At 31.0% G+C, this 20,028-nt stretch overlaps 1 protein-coding gene across 5 annotated transcripts in view; it reads left to right on the forward strand.

Annotated features, from left to right (window-relative positions):
• Positions 1-1,093: 1,093 nt before the first annotated feature.
• LOC142324082 (U6 small nuclear RNA (adenine-(43)-N(6))-methyltransferase-like) overlaps positions 1,094-20,028 on the forward strand; it is a 38,291-nt gene continuing 19,356 nt past the window's right edge. For 2 of the 5 annotated variants that reach the window (XM_075364709.1, XM_075364712.1), the window contains exons 1-4: positions 1,094-1,249; positions 3,691-3,845; positions 6,666-6,888; positions 17,543-17,683. In XM_075364709.1, the coding sequence (XP_075220824.1) occupies positions 3,711-3,845; positions 6,666-6,888; positions 17,543-17,683 (499 nt within the window). In that variant the 5' untranslated portion in view covers positions 1,094-1,249; positions 3,691-3,710. Of the gene's footprint in view, positions 1,250-1,497; positions 1,837-1,883; positions 2,103-3,690; positions 3,846-6,665; positions 6,889-17,542; positions 17,684-20,028 lie in introns of those variants that run through there. The other 3 variants (XM_075364710.1, XM_075364711.1, XM_075364713.1) reach the window with 3 other exon arrangements.

Raw genomic sequence — 20,028 nt, forward strand, 5'->3', positions numbered from 1 at the left:
AACAAATTTTCTTTTTTGTTTAATTTTTATTTTTGAAATCTATAGCAATTTAAGTATTTGAATTTTGTATTTGCAGGAAGAGACAGAAATAATCAGATCTCAAAAAAAGTATATAAATATACATATTGATGAAAACTGTGTAGCTGTAGGATTTTAAGTTTTTAATTTTTGAATAATAAAATTCGCCAAAATAAACTTTTATAAAACCAAAACAGTGAGAATTAAGATTTGTAAATTTGTTTCCATCTTCTTCAAAAACATTTGTGAAGGATGTGTTCAATAGCTTACAATTTCCTTTAAATGATAATAATATATCAGTAGCAGAACAACAAGTTATAGAAAAAGGAAATAACCTCTGGATTAGGGAACAGATGATTTTGATAAATTCACAGCCTGCTTTTATCAACAGTTAAGTATAAATTTCAGCTGGTGTTCAATTCGTAATAAATAGTTTATTGAGAAGAGACTCATTATTAGTATTGTATAGCTCTGTTATGGAATGTAGATATCTGCTGCATAGGACAATACAGTTAATACAGATTTAATATAGTTCTAAATGAATCTATAAATAATATACCAATGACATCACTGTAACAATTAGGTCAATGATTTTTTTTCCCAAAAATCATGTGCATCACTTTGGAGAAAAACAAATCTCTTTAGAGGGGACACAGCGTAATGAAATTTGTAGGGAATACATCCAAAAATTTGAAGGTTTACAAGCCAAAAAAAACACGAATTAAGATCCATTTGTTCGAAAAAAAATGCACACTGAATGAAGGAATATTGCGAGCTGACAGCAGAATAAGAAGCAAAAGTTCTAACATTGTCCGTAGTGTCCAAATCGAAAATAAAGTATATTAAAGTAGAAGATATTAAAAATGTTAATTTTTTATTTTCTAGGGTATTTTTTATCAGTTTTTTATTTAATTTTATTGAAGTCTATTCGTTTAACAAACACGTCTTAGAATTAAAAATATTTCATATATATCGATATGTGATTCGATGACATATGATTTTATGTCACTATCATATATGTGATTTTAAAATCATGTATTGGTAGATAGTGTCATCAGCAATTGACGTTATTGTATTTAATCATATTGTGAACAATCGATGAGTCTATTTGATTCGATACTATTTTCTTCAATACATGTTGTTTTGTTGAGGTTATGAAATGTAAAATTTTGAATGATTCCCTTATGAAGCTTGTGCAAATCTTTTTGCAATTGTTTTATGTGAAGTTTCGGTGTGTTCTCATGTTAATTGTTATTTTATTTGACTAAGTTTTTGTAAAGTATTTTATATTACAGGTGTTAATTATTGTAGAAGTACAAGTATTATATTATTATTACTTTTATAATTTATCACGTCAAACATGTCGAGCAGTTTTCTACGATTTTTTTTACTATTTTGTAATTAATAAAATGACATTGAGAAAAATAGAATGAAATAATGTTAATTATTGTTACATTAAGTAAATATTATAATTATAAAAATTATTACATTGAATTATAGGCCTTACATATTTGCTTACTTCATTAATCAGTGTAGTAGTTTCAGGTTATGCTAGTGAAAACTTAAATTAGTAAATATGCCTTAAATTAGTAAATATAGTTGTAATAAAATTATAATAACTGGAACTGTAGTAGTTCAAGAGGTTACGTTTTAGGGTAGCTTCTAGATAACCCTTAGGTTAAGTTATGAAATCTTTAAAGTAAATCTTAACTTTCATCCCGAGGTCCGGGTCGAATATCGGTCAGGCATGGCATTTTTACACACTACAAAAATTGTTATTCATATCATCTGAAACAATATCTAACGATGGTCCCAAAGGTAAGAAAAAAGAAACTTCTGGGAGATAAGATTTGTGTAATCCCTTTTTCTTTTTTTTTTAGATAACCGCATTTTATGTAAATATTTGCTTGTAAATCCCCTTTATTTTTGTTAATTATATTGACAAAAGTTTCTCCTTATTTTTATATTTATATAAATGTTAGGTTAGTAAATTAAAAACTGACGTTTGGTGAAAGGACCACATTATTAATTTAAATAGTGAAGACTGCACAAAACCATCTTCAGTACTTATACTACATTCATTGGTGAGTGCCTGATTTCAAGGTATTCGATAATTTGTAATGGTTAATTTACCTTCATTGACTGGAGGAAATATTATTTTTTCAGGATCATACTGTCTTTAATGAGAATATATTTAAATGCTAAAGATATTACTATATTTCCAATTCTTGAGGCTTTGGATTTAAGAAGTTTTTATAACATTTCATGGCTTTCTGAAATAGCAATGAAAATGATTTAAAACTTTTTTATGTGATCATCTTTTATCTTAATACACTTATTGCTGTGAAATTTGAGCTTTTGATGTCATGAGAAAAATACAATGTATTATAATCTCCAAAATACACATTTATTTCATTCATTACTTCATTGTTAGCAGCAAGTCATGTAGTTATGCAACAAGTCATGTAGTTATGTTCAGAAACATGGAAAAATCTTATTTCAATATATTTAAATAATATGGGGGATGTGAAAGTAGTTTGTAGCAGAAAAAAATATATTATATTTGTGCAGTTCTGCTGCGTGAGCTGGTCTATTTTCATGTTGAAAAACATTTCTTTTTTGCCTAATGTGTTGTTTTTATATAATCTCATGTTTAAATCAATTTCATAATGTGGTATAATATTCTCTTAGGAAATTTATTTTTTTTCAAGACAGTAAATTAATATTATACTTTCTGTAGTACAAAAAAAAAATATTATTATTATTTATTGCCATTGCAATTACTTTTGGTTTTTTATTTTTGCATTTTCACCTAATTCCCATTGTTTTGAATGTGTTTTTGTTACTAATCTGACGTGATGAATCTATATTTCAGCTGCTTATGATATAGAATTTCATTTTTCTGATTATGTTAAAATAGCCTTAAAATATGTTTGGAAGTAGCCTCATGAATGTCTTTAATTGATTGTGAGCAAATGTGGCATCCATTTTGGCAATAGCTTTTTCAACTGCAAATATCTTACATATGATGTTTACATGCGTATACAGTTTAGATGATCACAGTATTAGCAATCTCATGTATCTTTATTTGCCAATCTTCCTAAATAATATTGTGAATTTTTAAAATAAAAATGCTATCCCATTTGAATGTCTCATGTGTAGTTGTCTTTTGTGTTTATGTGACCATATTTGAATTAACAAAACAAAAAGCAGTAGAAGTCAGTAAAAAATTACTCAGACCTATTATGATAATTATATATTTAATGTTTATATGATGTTTTTACCATAAATTCAAATTTAAATTTTTTCAATTTTAATATAAAAAATCAAAAGTTTGTATGTTTGTAACAAACTTATCGATGAAATGCCATGAAATTTTCATAAGAATTATGTAAAGTTGGTTGCTCCTGAAGTGTACAATAGCTTGTTAAATCAAATAAATAAATTTTAGTTGTCGTATATTTTTAAAAGGAACAGAGAATATCATAGTAGTAATAATTAGTTTGAATTATTGATAGTGTGTTTATTATATAAGTTTATTACTTTGTCACATATTTTTACATACTTCAGATCAATACAAATATAAATTAATGTGACTGAATAATTTACAGTAACCTTTTATATTTTAAAGTTTTTTTATTAATATTTTTAATTTGTGATTTTTACATTCAGTTAAAAGAAAGAGAAAACTAATGGGGAAAAAGAAGAAAGAAAACCATGTGCACCCACCTCTTAAACAGCCACACCCTAGAAACATTTACAAAAGGTTACCTGACTTTAAAGAACTGGCATTAAAATTTCCAGAGTTCAGAAAATTTGCTAAAACGGTAATTAAATTGTTATTGATATATTAATAAATTATACTTTTTTGGCTATGTATTCATAATGTAAATATATTATTGTACTATATTATTGAAAATATGATGATTGGGTCAGATTATGCATGTTGGGGTTTATGTAGATCTTGACCCCTTCCTATTGTATAACCAAAAAGCACAACTTTGGGATTGAAAAATTTGACAAAGATGTATGCAGTGTTTGTATATTGGTCTGTTTTTTGCTTGATATCCCCGGACTGGATTTGGACTGATTACATCAGTCCCATATCTCAAAATTTTACTCAAAGAGTAGAAACATTTTTTTTTATGCAATTCTTTACGTGCGTACATACATACTCTAATGATGTACTTTTTCTTTTAAGAAATAGTCTTTTGAGTATGAAACCATCACCAGTATTTTTTTTTTATGTATTTTGTGGTTATACTCTCTCATGACAAGTTTTCAGCCCCATTGTAATTTAACAGTTGGTTCTTGCTCATTTTTTAACCGGTTTCTATCGGCTAGCACTAGAAGCCAGTTTTTATCAACCAGCACTGGCTGATGAGGTTATTAAAGCTAAGGGCTTATTAATAATTTTACTCACTATTAGCCTGCTAAGTGTGATCCCCTCAGTAGCCAGAGTTAACTTTCCTAGCTTTTTTAAAATGTAATTTTAATTTAATAGCTATTTTTTTGAATTGATTTTTCCATGTGGTAGATTTTTATTCCTGTCTTCATTTTTTCTTTGTTTTGTTGAGTTTCCTTTTCAGCCCACCAACAAGGATGTGGTTGTTACTTACTTTTTATTTTTGTTTACTGCTGCGTGAATTTTTTTTATTTTGTACATTTGTAGCTTTTTGTTTTTGTTTTTACAAAGTTATATTATTACCTTAATAAAACTGTATAATGGCATTGTTTATGTAGAACTTGGGCACCAATAATGTTTCTGGTTGTCTGCTGGTTATGAAAAAAAATGTTGTTGATGTCAGTTCTAAAGTGGTTAGGAAAACTGTTTTTGTGTTTTAAGAGTACGCATGAGTTGTGTTTATTGATTATGTGTACTATTTGTTTTAGTGCTAGTAGATATATTTTTCATTGTACTGATTTTTTGAATTTTTATTCTGTGCTCATAGTTTGTACGGGGGCTATTCAGAAAGTAAGGAACATTTCCATCTGACGCCGCCAGGCGCACGCCAATATATTGGTGTGCTCGTGCTCAGCACCTCAGTCAGCGTCCAGCCGTGACAACGGGAACATCTCCTGCCTGTTTTTTTATATACAAATTTGAAATGTGTGCTGCAATCGAAAATTCCGCCAGTTGTGAGGTGCGGTCTGTGATTCATTTTTTGCTGGCAAAAAACTTAAAACCAATAGTAATTCATCGGGAACTGTGTGAAGTGTACGGGAACAACGTAATGAGTGAAAGTTCTGTCAGGAAATGGTGCATTCAGTTTCAAAATGGCCGAACAAATGTTCACGATAAGAGAAGAGTGGACGTTCGAGCATTGTGACTGATGATCTGGTCTCCAAAGTTGACAAAAATAGATCAGTGAAAACCGCCGTTTCACAATAACTGAGCTTTCTCTATGTTTCCCACAAGTTTCACGGACTTTATTGTTTAAAATTGTTTCACAGAAGCTAGGCTACCACAAATTTTGTGCAAGATGGGTGCGTCACTGAGTGGTTGAGATCACAGGCGGCAGAATTCTATGACACAGGAATTTCAAACCTTGTCCACTGCTATGATAAGTGCCTGAATTTGTATGGTGATTATGTTGAAAAGTAGTATTTTAGTCCCGCTTTCACATGTATATAATAAAAAGTTTTTCTTGTACTTGGTTTTTTAAAATTCCAAAACGTTCCTTACTTTCTCATTAGCCCTCGTATTTTCTGATTTTTATGGTGTTGTATTTTTATCAAGTTTGATGAATTATTTATTTTGTATTTATTGTATAGCCTGCAGATGAGCTGGAGTCCTGTGGCATTAAAGTATGCAATATGTTGCGATATTTATTAGTAGACTACTTGCTGTTAAAACAAAATCAACTGATTCTCAAACTTTTTCACACACCGCCCACATTGAGAATCAAACATCTTCTAGTGCCCACAAAATTTTTAAACTTACCATCTGTTAAAAATAATAATTGCAATTGCTGTTTTTAAAATTCACTTTTTAAAAACAGGAATTGCAATTATTGTTTTTAAACGTGGCATATCCTGTTTCTGAGTTGAAACTTATGTTGTAATTACTGTAGTTGGCATTTAATTTTAGTTTGAAATATTAGGAAAACATCATTTTTGCCTTTTTTTTTTTAATCGGCCATCACCTTTCTAGACAGCCTGAACACCCCCAATTTTTTTGGGCCTTCTACCACCCCCCGTGAAGGCCTTCAGTGCCCGCAAGGGGGCGTTATCACCCACTTTGAGAACAAAAGAGTAAAATATTTATTCTATGATTTCAGCTACTGCCTATGTCAAAAAACTTGTGTTTGCGTGTGTGTGTGTGTGTATGCATGTGCACGCACACACAATTCTATTTGTGTAGTTTAAATTCTGTTCTGTGTTTACATACTGTAAGGAATTTTAAATCAAATTCAGTCTGTGTATGTCCTTTGTATTTGATGTGATATGTCACAAAAAACTGTGAGTGCCTTAAAAATTAATGTTGATCAGTAGCTAATAAGGTAGGAGACAAGTTGTCTGCTGTGGCTGAATAGGAATTGTACTGTTGTTTCAAAGTAAAATTTAATAAGAAAGACTGTCTTCTCATTTATGCTTAAATAAATTATTTCTGTCAAAAATAATGTGCAATTTATTATTGTTTGCAGAATCTTGATGGTAAAGTTACAATGGATTTCAAGGATAAAGAAGCTTTATCCATGCTGACGAAGATCTTATTAAAGAAAGATTTTGGTTTGGATGTTGATTTGCCCTCTGATAGGTTGGTGCCAACTGTTCCATTGAGATTGAATTATGTATTATGGATTGAGGATCTGTTGGCCAATTTACCTCCCAAATTAAAGTCAAGTGATATACATGGAATTGATATTGGTAAGTTGAAATGTTTTATTAAAAAAAAGTTTGTGTGTGTGTGTGTGTGTGCACGTGCACATGAATGCGAATAATTTATCTGGCCGGGTGTGACCTGTAGTGCTGTTTTGTTTTATTTTATTAATTTTTTTTTTTGATTTAGGTTGTAAATTTTGACAATTTATAAAAAAAGTATTTCCACAGAATATGGATGAAGAAAATATACCAAATATCATGACCAAAATAATACCAAATATAAGAATATATATATAAAATAAAAAGTATATCAAACATACAGATGTTTAGAACATATTAAGTATGTGGATGATATTCTATTTGTAATTAAAAAAGAAATAAAAGAAAATATTCTGGAAGAAATGAACAAATTCCACTATAACATTAAATATACTATGGAAAAAGAAAGATGAAACTATTAATTCTTTAGATCTAACAATAAAAAGAAATAATGTTAATCTAGATTTTAAAATATACAGAAAAGAAACCTATACAGATAACATCATAGCTTACAATTCTAATCACTCAATGGAGCGTAAATTAGCAGCTGTTAGATATTTGATAGGTAGACTAGATAAATTAACATTAAGAAACCAGCATAGCATATAAACTAGTTAAACACTATTTTTCAAATAGCAGAAAATAATGGGTATAAAAAAGAAATGATCAGAAAAATTAATAAAAATGAAAATAAATGAAATTAAAACAACAAATGATAAAGAAACCTTTAAATAGAGTAAATTAACATTTACTGGGAAAGAAATTTACCCAGTTATACAATTCTTCTGTAAATACATTATAAAAATCGCTATAAATATAAATGATATACTAAAAAAGATTTTTAGTAGTAACATAGAAGAAAAATATATATAAATCAGTAGTAATGGTATATACAAAATAAAATTAAATGCTATGTAACATACATGGACAAACGGGAAGAAAATTAAAATTGAGGTATAACGAACGCATGAAATCTTTTAAAAATTAAAAACAAGATTCTAATTTTGCAATGCATTTAATAAAAGGACATACCTCAAAGAAATTGGAAGAATCAATGAAATTAATTCTAGTTAATTTTTTTTAATGAATAAATAAAAAAATATTAAACTTTTTAAATTTATTATTAGCTTTCCCATTATTTTATTACCAATAGTAATAACACTCTTCTGTAAACGAATCAATTCATCATTTGAATAAAATACATTTTACAATGTTTAATAAAATTATTTGTAGACGTAATATTTAGGATTGGACTTCGTAACTTTTCTCCAAAATAACAACTTTAACAAAAGTCGGATCAAGCCTCCAGAAGATCGCCTGGCTATATTTAGAACAAATAGGAGAAATTTGTTATATGAACTGAGCAAACTGAATCTAAACAAACTTCACAACTCTCAACCCCACTGTCACCTCACTACATCACATCTTGAGTTGTATACTACCAGATATTTGGTGGGACTAGACCTAGTCCCACCACAGGTGACCCCTTGACAGTCAACCATGAAAGGTCTTTTAAGGAATATTCCACTGGTTGAACCAAGCAATACCAGAGTTCGGAGAAGGGAGCACTCAGATACAGTGCACTGCCACTTAGAAGGTAACATGTGATCGGAAACATTATAATGCCCAAACCCTCACACATGAACAAGAATAATATAAAATTCAAAATTAGATAGAAGCAAATCACCTACATTTCCACACACAGTGTAAACTCATTCATGCAGACTAGTAGATTAAAAATAACTGACCAAATGGACCAACACAAAATTCTCTATGGAACTGCAGGAAATAAGAAATGCCAACAAGGATGCCATGGAATCTTAGGGATATAGACTCTACAAAGGTGTACTTGGGAAGAGAGTGATGAAAAGTATCTCACAATTAAAAACAAGCTTTTTATTCAGCCTCAAAATAATAAATTCCTACAAGAATTCAAGTCAAAGTCCCCAAGAATCTCAATAGTCACCCTAAAAGCAGCTAATAAAATCTACACTATAATAAACGCCCATGCCCCCACTAATAATAACAAAAATTTCCAAAAGACCGTAAAGAAACAGAAAAGTTCTGGGACCTACTACCAGACCATAAATAACATCTCTATAAATCATATTAAACAACTAAAAGGAGACTTCAGTGCTCAACTAGGCAGAGAAACAAGATACTGCGATATCATTGGAAAATGGCCCACCCAAAAGAGAACAAATGAAACCAGACAGAGTCTCATCCATCTCTGCAGAAACCACATCCTAGTCCCAAAATCTAAATGTTTCAAGAGGAAACCTCAGAAATTCAAAACCTGGAAACACCCCAACTACATTAAAGGAGAATGGCAACTAGATCATGTCTTCATGGGCAAACACCACCACAAAGAGGTCTACAATGTAAAAGTTTTCAGAGTAGTTGACACCACTACCTAGTCAAAATTAAAATTAAATTCACCGCTGAAAAGAAGCAACAAAACCAAGCTCCTAAAACTAAAAGAAAAATAGACCCTACCCTAAAATCAAGAATGAATATTACCAAAAAAAAATAACAATTGTGGATAAACTCAAAGATGTAGTCAACAACCTTAAACAAATGCCAGAAGAATTGGACCCAATAAAACCCATAAAAAGCATCAATGGTGGAACAGTGAATGTGACAAAATAGTGAAGAAGAGACATCAAGCATGGCTATTACACCAGTCCTAAAAATCAGAGTCATCCTTCCAAAATCTTGTAAAACAAAGAAAAGAAACCACCCAAACCCTAAGGAAAATAAAAAGACAATACCATAAACACACACTGAAATCAGTAGAAGAAGAATTCAACAAAACACAGTTGAGAGACTACCACTAAACCTTCAAAAAACAACTACAAAAATACGAACCCTCAATCTTATTAATGAAGGATGAAAACCATTATCTAGCCCATGACAATAATGATAATGCGAAAATACTAACTAAATATCTCAACAAACTCCTAAATTGCGAAGAGCTGACTGAACTCGTAAAATTTTACACCAGCTCCCCAGTAACAACATCACTGGAAAACATTAACCCTCCCACAATAAAAGAAGTCTACCAAGCACTGGTGAGATGAAGAATTACAAAGCGGTAGAAGATCAGACGTTTTAGAGATTTGGAATTACGCAGGAAGACCAGCAAAAACTGACAGATTTATCAACTGCTTGTCAACATCAGGATCAAAAAAGAACTACCAGAATACTGAATGACAGCTTTCATCCACCTGCTACACAAAAAAGCAAACAAAACAGACTCTAACAACTACAGTGGAATCTCACTCCTAGACACAACAAAAAATTCTTTCAAAAATCATCCTCAACAAGATTGGTTTACAGCTTGAGAAATATCTAGGAGAATACCAGGGAGTCTGGAGGAGCTATTCAGACTAGACCATGAGTCTCAAGCTAATAATGGATTACAACAGAAAAAGAAGTAGAGACATGGGATAACGTTTGTAGACTTCAAGAAAGCATGTGATTGCATCCACAGAGAATCCCTGCTAAAAATTCTAAGATACCTCTGACTACATTCCAAATTAATAAACGTGATAAAACTGACCCTCACAACAAATTAAGTAAAAAGTAAAATTCAGAGGCAAACTCTTGAAACCGTTGGAGAACAAAACAGGGCTGTGCCAAGGTGATGGACTCTCCCCATTACTATTCAGTTGCACTCTGGAAATAGTAATGAGAGAATGGCTCAAAAAATGCCCCAAAAATAAAAATAGGCCAAAAAATCAAAACAAACTGCCTTGGTTTTGACAACGACTTGGCACTACTAGCAAATGACATCAATGAAGCTAAGATATTAGTATTCAAAACATTGCAAATAAAATTGGACTCAAAATATCATTCACAAAAGAAGAAATTATGCCCCAAAAACCAATGCAATTAAAAGAAGTAAACATAAATGGTAATAGTCAAAATAGTAACCCAATTTAAATACCTCGGAGAAATAATAACAAGCAACCGAAATGAAAAAAAACCTCAATCCAAACAAGAACAAACAAATTAGCTGAAGCACAAAAATTAATCTGGTACACCTACAATAATAAATGTCTATCCACAAATGCAAAAATAAGGCACTATAACACAGTTATAAAACCAGAAGCCACATATGCAGCAGAAACATGTGCACCTGAACGAACAATTAAAGACTGACAAGAGTTCACAAAATTGAAAGAATTGGAATAACCTGCATCAACAAAAAGTATCAGAAAGACAGGCAGTGGTGGATCGTGACCAGCAAAGTCTTGTATAAAGAGTTAGAACCCATCACTAATACCATGCGTAAGAGGAGACTAGGATTCTTTGGACAATCATCATGAGGATGCAAGATTCAAGGCTTATGAAACAGCTGAAACAGTACAATCTCAACTTGAAAAACATCTAGACAGGATGTAGATGGCTCAGAGAAGTAAGGGTGGATCTGAAGGAAATTGGGCTTATACCAGAAGACACCACACACAAGATAAAATTAAACTAAAAAGTCATGGACAAAAACACTTGCTTCACACTCACAAGAAAGAAACTCATAATATGAACATTTTAACACCATAAAGGGCACGGAGATTAAAATGTATGAAGAAATACTGAGAGGACTACAAGGCCCGACAGTCCATTCAAAGTGACTTGGATAATAGACTGACTAAAGTGATCCTATGTGGTCGGTCATAAAAGATGAAAAAAAAAGGATTTGTATAATCTTTTATGTTATTTAAAAACTTATGTACTAATTTACCTGGTATGTATATATATATATATATATATATATATATATATATATATTAGTCTTTTGAAATAAACTCATACTGTATCATTTGATATGGATAATGCTCTTAATCTTTGTTTTACAATCAAGAGTTTCATTTTAAAGGTCAAAGATTTTATATATTTAACATTTTTTTTTAATATTTACTTTCAAGTAATATTGGTGATGCAAAAATTTGTTGAATACTATTTCCTTCATATTTTTTAGGGTTATTACTTCTGAATGTTCAAAATTTATTAAAATTAGAATATAAAATAATTATAGTAAAACAATTTTTCTTGATATTTGATGAAATAAGTCATGATATATATTAATTTCATGTTGTTAACCTAATAATTTTCATTGAAATGTATAAGAAGATGCTTCTTTTCTATATTTATATTTTAATGTATTCTTGTTAAATATTTGTCAACAGTAGATTGTAGAAATTTATAGAAATTTAATACATTATTATTCATATGTTTATGTCATGTTCTTGTTTATTATATTTATATTGAAATGTAATAAACAATACCTCTTCTTTATTTCCAGCCCTTTTCTATTTAGATAATCATGAACTGAATGTAATTCTATGTACATTTTATCCTGAATACACTCTTATATGGAGAGATGATTGTTGTATTTGTTTCTATGCATGATAATACTATCATACATAATAAAATTGTACTTAGCAGTTAAGTGATGTAAGTTGTAGTAATAAAATAAAGTTTTGTAACTAGTACTGTAGTAAGTTTTGTATCTAGTACTGGGGTGTTCAAAAAAGAACTCCTTGGTTATAAATTACATTTGGTTTATTTCATTTATAAATTGCAAATATGAGCACCATTTCAGTCCAGCAGATGTCAAACTGATAATTCACCTTATTTCCTATTCTAGCGAGCATGTCTGTAGCAATTGCTTTCACAGCTGGTTATTTTTTGCCACATGTTGTGATCAAGTGACTGGATATTTTCTTGGTATACAATATCTTTTACGTAGCTCCAAAAGAAGAAATCCATTGGTGTCAAATTGGGACGTTGTAGTGGCAAGTGATGGGAAAATCTCCTTCCTATTTAGTCTTCTGGGAACCTGTCATTGAGCATAGTCTGCACAACTTCTGCATGATGTGAATGCATTCTTTCCGCCCTCCATATTTTCAGTCTACAGAAACATAATGTTCTGTAATATGTCTGAATATACAATTTCTGTAATAATCTGCTGATGGAAAAGATGACCCAAAAATTTAATATGTATGATACCACATCAGGCATTCACTTTTGGACAGTTGGAAATAAATTTTGCCAATTCATGTGCATTTTCTAAGCACCGTACTCAATTATGGTGATTCATGACTCATAAACATAAAATGTTGCTTCATCAGAAAATAAAATGCAGTGCAGGTAGTTTTCATCAGCAGAAATGAAGTCTTAACATGGGAATTAACTAATTGAGCTCTTTGTGGCTTATAATTAATTTAGTTTTATGGAGTAGCTGCATTTTATAAGTACAAACTTTCAGTCATTTGAACAGTATCATGGCCAGTGCTTTTAGGAATGTTTATTGGTAACTCACAATGAACAGAATGTTTTGGACGTCATTGGAAAGACAGTCAAATTCTTTCCTCATTTTCAGCATGAGTTTTAGGCTTACCTGGTGAGTGTTCTTTCAAAACGCTTCTTAATTTTCAAATAATAATGTTAACACTGCTTACATATGCTTTTGATACATGCAGAATTTCTATGATAGACTTGCATTTAATTTCTATGTACAAGTCACTGATTTTGTTTCTGCAAACCAGTGTATGTGCACTATACTTTCTCTTAGTGATGGCATGGTACTGAAGCCCTGGGTCAACAGCTTGGCCTGTGCAACAGTCTAACACTGCTATTTATCTGATGAAGTATATGTAAATTAAAATTTAATTGTTATCGCTTAACAATCTATATTCCTTCTTGAAACCTTGGAGTTCTTTTTCAGAGACTTTGTACATAATAATAAATACCGTATTTATTCGAGTACCCCATACTTTTTTCTTGGAATTGGAGAGAAAAAATAAGGGTGCGGGGCTTACTTGAAACATAGCCGTTAGCCAGGATAATTTATGTAAAGTCAACATTTTCTTAGAAGTTACATAAATATAGTTATATTAGGCTTTTGTACCGGCTGCCACTTATACAGAATACATCCTTAATTATTAACATCCTGTTCATATTATCGATAGGAACGAAGTTATGGTATTTTTATAACATTGATTCATTCTGTATAGGCTGCATCTGGTTCCAATGACACGTACAGTTACAGTATCAGTTATCTATCGTCGTCTTTTCTATTCACCATAGCCATTCTATTGTTTGTATATGTGGACGGTTATGTGCATTTTATCTGTTTAGTTTATCTTGTAAAGTTTAATACAGTGATTTATTTTAATTACGGCATTAAAATGAGTACAAAAGGACAGCGTCTACGATCTTTTACAGTAAATGAAAAACTGCGTGTTATAGAAGAGGCTGAAAAAATTGGAAATCGGGCGGGAAGATAATTTGATGTAGATTAGATGATGAAAGCTCCATTCAAGACTGGCGTAAGAAGAAACAACTTCTGGTGAAAGGCACTGGTAATAAAAGGGCTTTTGTGGCTTAAAACCAAAATACACAGACATAGAATTAAATTGTATGACTTTTGTTATGAAAAAAAAAGGAAATGCGGTTATGCTGTCACGACAGAAATGTGTCAATCATATGCTCATGAAATCGTTAAATCATTGAATAAAATTGATTTTAAAGCAAGCCATGGATGGACTACACGATTTTTTGCATGAAATGATTTGTCAATAAGACGAAAGACGACCGTTTCTCAATGACTTCCAGATGCTTATGAACAAAAAATATTACATTTTCACAAACACATAATAAATCTTAGAAAAGATAAAGGCTATTTTCCTTCTCAAATAGGAAATTGTGATCAAATCCCCGTATATTTTGAAATGCCATTTTGACAAAACCGTAAATAAAAAAGGTGAAAAAAGTGTTACGATTCGCACTGGTGGTAATGAAAAACAAAGGTTTAGTGTTATGATTTGCATTACTTCTGATGGATCAAAATTGCCCCTGTACATTTTTTTAAAAGAAAAATTCTTCGTATCGTACATGTAAATGGAGTTATTATCAGAGCATAGGAATCAGGTTGAATGGATGAAACTTTAATTTTAGATCGGATTAGGTGTGTGTGGCAAAAGCGATCAGGAGATTTACTTAAAAAAAATACCGATATGCTAGTAATGGATAGTGTTATTGGGGGCATGCGACTGATAAAGTGAAAGACATTTTAAAAAAGGGTATGACAGACCAAGTAATAATTGCAGGCAGATTGACATCTGTATTGCAACCACTAGATGTATGCATTAATAAACCGTTCAAATCTGCATTAAAACAACTGTACAGTAAATGGATGGCTGATGAAAATTTCTTTCTCACGTCTACAGGAAGAATCAAACGCCCAGATTTTAACTGGATTTGTGTTTGGATAAAAGATGCTTGGGAAGGTATTTCCACATAATTAGAAAAAAAAGTTTTAAAAAATGCGGAATATCTAATGAACTTGATGGTAGTGAAGACGATCACCTTTGGCAGAGCGACGTGGAGACTACCAGTAACTCTTCTACAGACATTGACAGTGACAGTGATTAATTAAAAATAAAATCCCATATTAAAAAGTGTATTGAAATGATCCTTTTCAATATGATACTTTCTTTTTGTTTTACTGGCCTTTCTTTTTCTTTTTTCCTGTTTAGCCTCCGGTAACTACCGTTTAGATAATTCTTCAGAGGATGAATGAGGATGGTATGAGTGTAAATGAAGTGTAGTGTTGTACATTCTCAGTTCGACCATTCCTGAGATGTGTGGTTAATTGAAACCCAACCACCAAATAACACCGGTATCCACAATCTAGTATTCAAATCCATGTAAAAATAACTGGCTTTACTAGGACTTGAACGCTGTAACTCTCGACTTCCAAATCAGCTGATTTGGGATGACACGTTAACCACTAGACCAACCCGGTGGGTTCGTTTTACTGGCCTACTGATTCTGAACTAAACTATTACTTATGGTAATTAATTATTAATGTAGTATTAATATTGTAATTTAAATGGAACGAATTAAATGCTCTACTTTCTGAATATTTTTGTATTTACGTATTTTTTTATTATATCTGTTACACTTTAAAATACCAGTATATACAAGATTTTTTTTTTAGATTTTCAGTCTGGAAAATCGAGGGGGCAGGGGGTACTCGAATAAATACGGTAGATCATATCAAATATGGGTAGATCTGCTATAATGGATAAAAGAAGGAATTGCTCCATCATTTATGTGGATGGATTAAGGGAAACTAGTAAAAACCTCATAGCGGTATTACAAATCAAACAATTAATTAGAAAATAGATGTGATCAAAGTCAATATTAATTATTTATAATGTAAGTACATTACATAATATGAAGGTATTTCAGTGATCATATGAGTTACTAATAATTTAAAAAATAACTATAAAATAAATCACAAATAAGAAATGTTAATGAAAATTATCTGAACATCTTATTTGTATACATATTGAACAAAGATGCAGAAACCTCAGGGTTTTTTCAAATTGTTCAGTTAGTATTATTTAAAAGTTCATGCAGAGTAATATCGTTTGTAAAACACAGAGTAATATTGTTTTTAATATCTGTAAAACAAAATCTTTTAATAGAATAAAATAATTGTGGGAAGATTTTTTAAAAAGCTCTATAAATTTATTTTTTATTAAAAAAAGACAATGGAATCATATACGGCCCATTCTTGTAAGCCAAAGTATTGTGATGAGGTATATGAAACAGTTCTGTTGTCTGATTTGATAGAGATAGATGTTGTTTTTTTAGAATTCATGGACTACACTTTTTAGCTAAGATTGCACATTCACAAATATAAAAAAGGATAAATTAAAATTTTATTCAAGATTCATACTAATAGGTGCCAAAAATGATCAGACATCCATTTTTGTCTCTTAAAAACTTGTTTTGACTTTTTGAGGGCTTGTAAGAGATAATATTATACAATCAGACAGGAGTATATGTATAATGATAATATTGAATAATGATGAAAAGCATAGCATTTTATTAAGACACTTCAAAGCTAATCTAAGCAAAAATCTCTTCAGAGCAAAGGTATTAAAAATTATAAACTAAAAGTATCTGCTGTTTGTGGTTCTCTTAACTAGTAACTATTATTATTAATAATAACTAACTATTATGTACTAATTCTTATTTTTACATAATTTTTCATATTTATGTAGATATGGACAGTGCTATTAAACATTCCCTTATTCCTCCTGGTTGGTCTTGAAAAAAACCGAAAAGTATTTGTAAAAATATATAATAAGAAACCACTGATATTATTCAAATATGAATAAGAAACCACTGTGGATTCATGTGGTTGTGTGTAGTATTGATTGGAGTACCAGTGGTGCATCTTATGATAGCCAATGCATTGGCTGAAATAAAATATTCTAGACTACCTCTGTACTTGTCACAACTGAATGTGGATTGACAAAAGGGGAAATGAATATAATTTTATTAATAAACAGAAAGTTTACTGCAAAGTCAATATTTTTAAATTAGCAGATTTATACAATTGATTTTCAATGAGAATATGGTATCAATTAATCTTTAATTCCCTCTGTATTTAGTTATACATTTTTACACATGAAGTGATCATAATATTTGAAATTGATAGTAAATTCAAGTAATTTGATTTCACTATTTATAATCTGATAAATGCGTACTTATTAGTTATATGAATTAAAAAAAAAACATTAATATATTAAATTTCTTTTTGCCTAATTATTATTATTTTTGTTATATATCTCTACAGGTACTGGTGCTAGTTGTATTTATGCTTTACTTGCTGCACGTAAAAATAATTGGTATATGTTAGCCACTGAAATTGATGAAATAAATTTTGAATATGCTGATCAAAATGTTGCAATGAATAGTTTACACGATTTTATAAAAGGTGAGTGCATATTATAACATTTTTTTTGTAATGTAAAAAATTATACATCCATATACATGTGTATAGTACATAGATGTATATAAATCTACTTCCATTCATTATTTTATACATGAAACTGTTAGCGTATGAACTCCATGTGGTCTCTTATCACTTAATTTCTTACTCATAATTAACTTGTACTTATGAAAAAAAAATTAATAATGATTGTTATCTAAAAAAAATTAAATTAAATGATAGAATAAACAAAATTATGTTGAAAATAGAATTTTAAATTTTAATATATTGGCTTTTCCCATAATAATTGTACTGCTGCAACAGGAGCAGCATAGCTATAAAGAGAAAGTATGGCAATCAACAAAAATGTTAGGTAATGAGGGTTTTGGAAATGTTGAGATTTCAAGACCATTTTAGTCTAAAAGGTAGAAATAAGTTATTCCCAGATATATGTACATAAATACATGTATTGGCTGTATTTTGATCAATATCTTAATTTATTTAAAGTCCCTGAGTTCTAACCCAGTTGCCCATCTCCCGCCTGTGAAGGAGACTTTACAGCCTCGCAATGGAAACATGACAGCAAGAATGGCACACCACGATGAAGGGAAGGTCCTTGTATAGATTTATACAGGATCTGGGAGGATGGTATGCCTCTCCTTCGTTTTTAAGGGCAACGGGAGTCCGAGTGCTCTCCAACCATGTAAATTTAAACCAGTATTTGTTTCGGTTCCACCTGGCAGCTGATGAGCTGTGCGTCTGTGGGGAGGTCCAGTCGAATGAACACATGATGTTCGATTGCCCAGTTCTTGGGGAGGGGCTAGAACTCAGACCACCCTGGAACTTAAAGGTCAAGGGGAAAATTGACCAGTCACAAGCAGTGAGTCAATGTGGCGAGAGCGGCATTGTTGGACCGTGTGGGAGTTCTTTGATGCGGTTGCTTTGTTCAAGCGACATCAGTAGTTTACCTAAGAGAAAAGACTCCTACCTCGCACTGCTGTAGGAAGCTAACTGAGAGATAAGGCTGGCTATCAGTCAGCTTAAGGCTCCAAGCACTTTAATGGTGGACAGGTACCTGCTGGCATTCTGAATGCCAGTAGCCTAGGCGTGGCAGCGAATTGCTGTCTTTGACAAGGTGAATTAATTATTGATAGTCATATATGTTTTAGTAGTTGACAGGGTGTGCGCCTACCCATTTTAATGGTATATGACAAGTGGGCGGTGGGACATGAAAGCAAGTGGTATATGGTACCATGCTTATTCCGCTCATGCTTTTAGGTTAGCTGTAGGAGCTAGTTAGGACACTGGTCGCTAAACTGCTCATGGCTCAGTAGCCATTTATGGCACAGATATTTGGTCTTATGCTTTAGGATGACCGATTGGGGTGATGGTGGGAGAAATGCCAAGCAAACAAAAAAAAAAGTTCTAATCCAATCGGATATAGTAGGGGGATTGTTCAACAATTCAACATTATTTCTAAACAGTTTATGCCTTGATCACCTTTTATCTTGATCACCTTTTATCTTGATCACCTGTTGACCATAAATGTTTATATTTGGCTTTATATAACCAACTTTTGGTTTAATTTTTGACCCTATAGACAAAGACAGACAGAGATCATTATGGTACCTATATTTTGCTTTTTATTACTGAACCGTCATTTTTTTTTTAACTTCAATAACATTGCACCAAATTTGCTTACTTATTGAAGCAAATAATTACTCCAATAAATAAACTTCTAAGATCTCAAAAACATTGGGGCAGAATGGAATCTGTACCAAAAATAAAAATCTTTTAAAATTTAATTTTCAGTAATGAAAATCCAAATGTATCTATGTAGTATTATTGTAGACAACATTGCAAATCTTTTTTAAAAAAAGGGGTTCTTGTAGGACCCAAATTAAGAATTCAACATTTTTTTAATAATTTTTTGATACGTTATCTGTTTTTCAAGGTGTGGCTTTTATTATAGGTGTAATATGAGATAGGTGATGTAATAAAAAAAAAATAAATAAATAAAATAAGGGGGATCAATTGGAGCAAAATGTTTTCGCAAAAATTTTTTTTTTTAGCAGCTATACTCTAAACATAGTATAATTTTCATGATGAAAATGTCACTTGTTCAAGGGATCAGTTGAAATCCAAAAATTTTACTAAAAATTTTGATTTTTTTTTCTCAGTTATACTTTTAATACTACATAATTGTATGGTAAAAATGTACTTTGATCAAGGGGGTCAAATCAGATACAAATATGTTTACTAAACATTTTGAATTTTTACAACTGTAGGTCAAACCTGCTTCCTATAGCCGGTCAACCAAACCAGTTAAATTGACATTTTTATTCTTGTTC

Source organism: Lycorma delicatula, chromosome 4 (genome assembly GCF_047948215.1).
Source record: "Lycorma delicatula isolate Av1 chromosome 4, ASM4794821v1, whole genome shotgun sequence".
NCBI classification, from domain to species: Eukaryota; Metazoa; Arthropoda; class Insecta; order Hemiptera; family Fulgoridae; genus Lycorma; species Lycorma delicatula.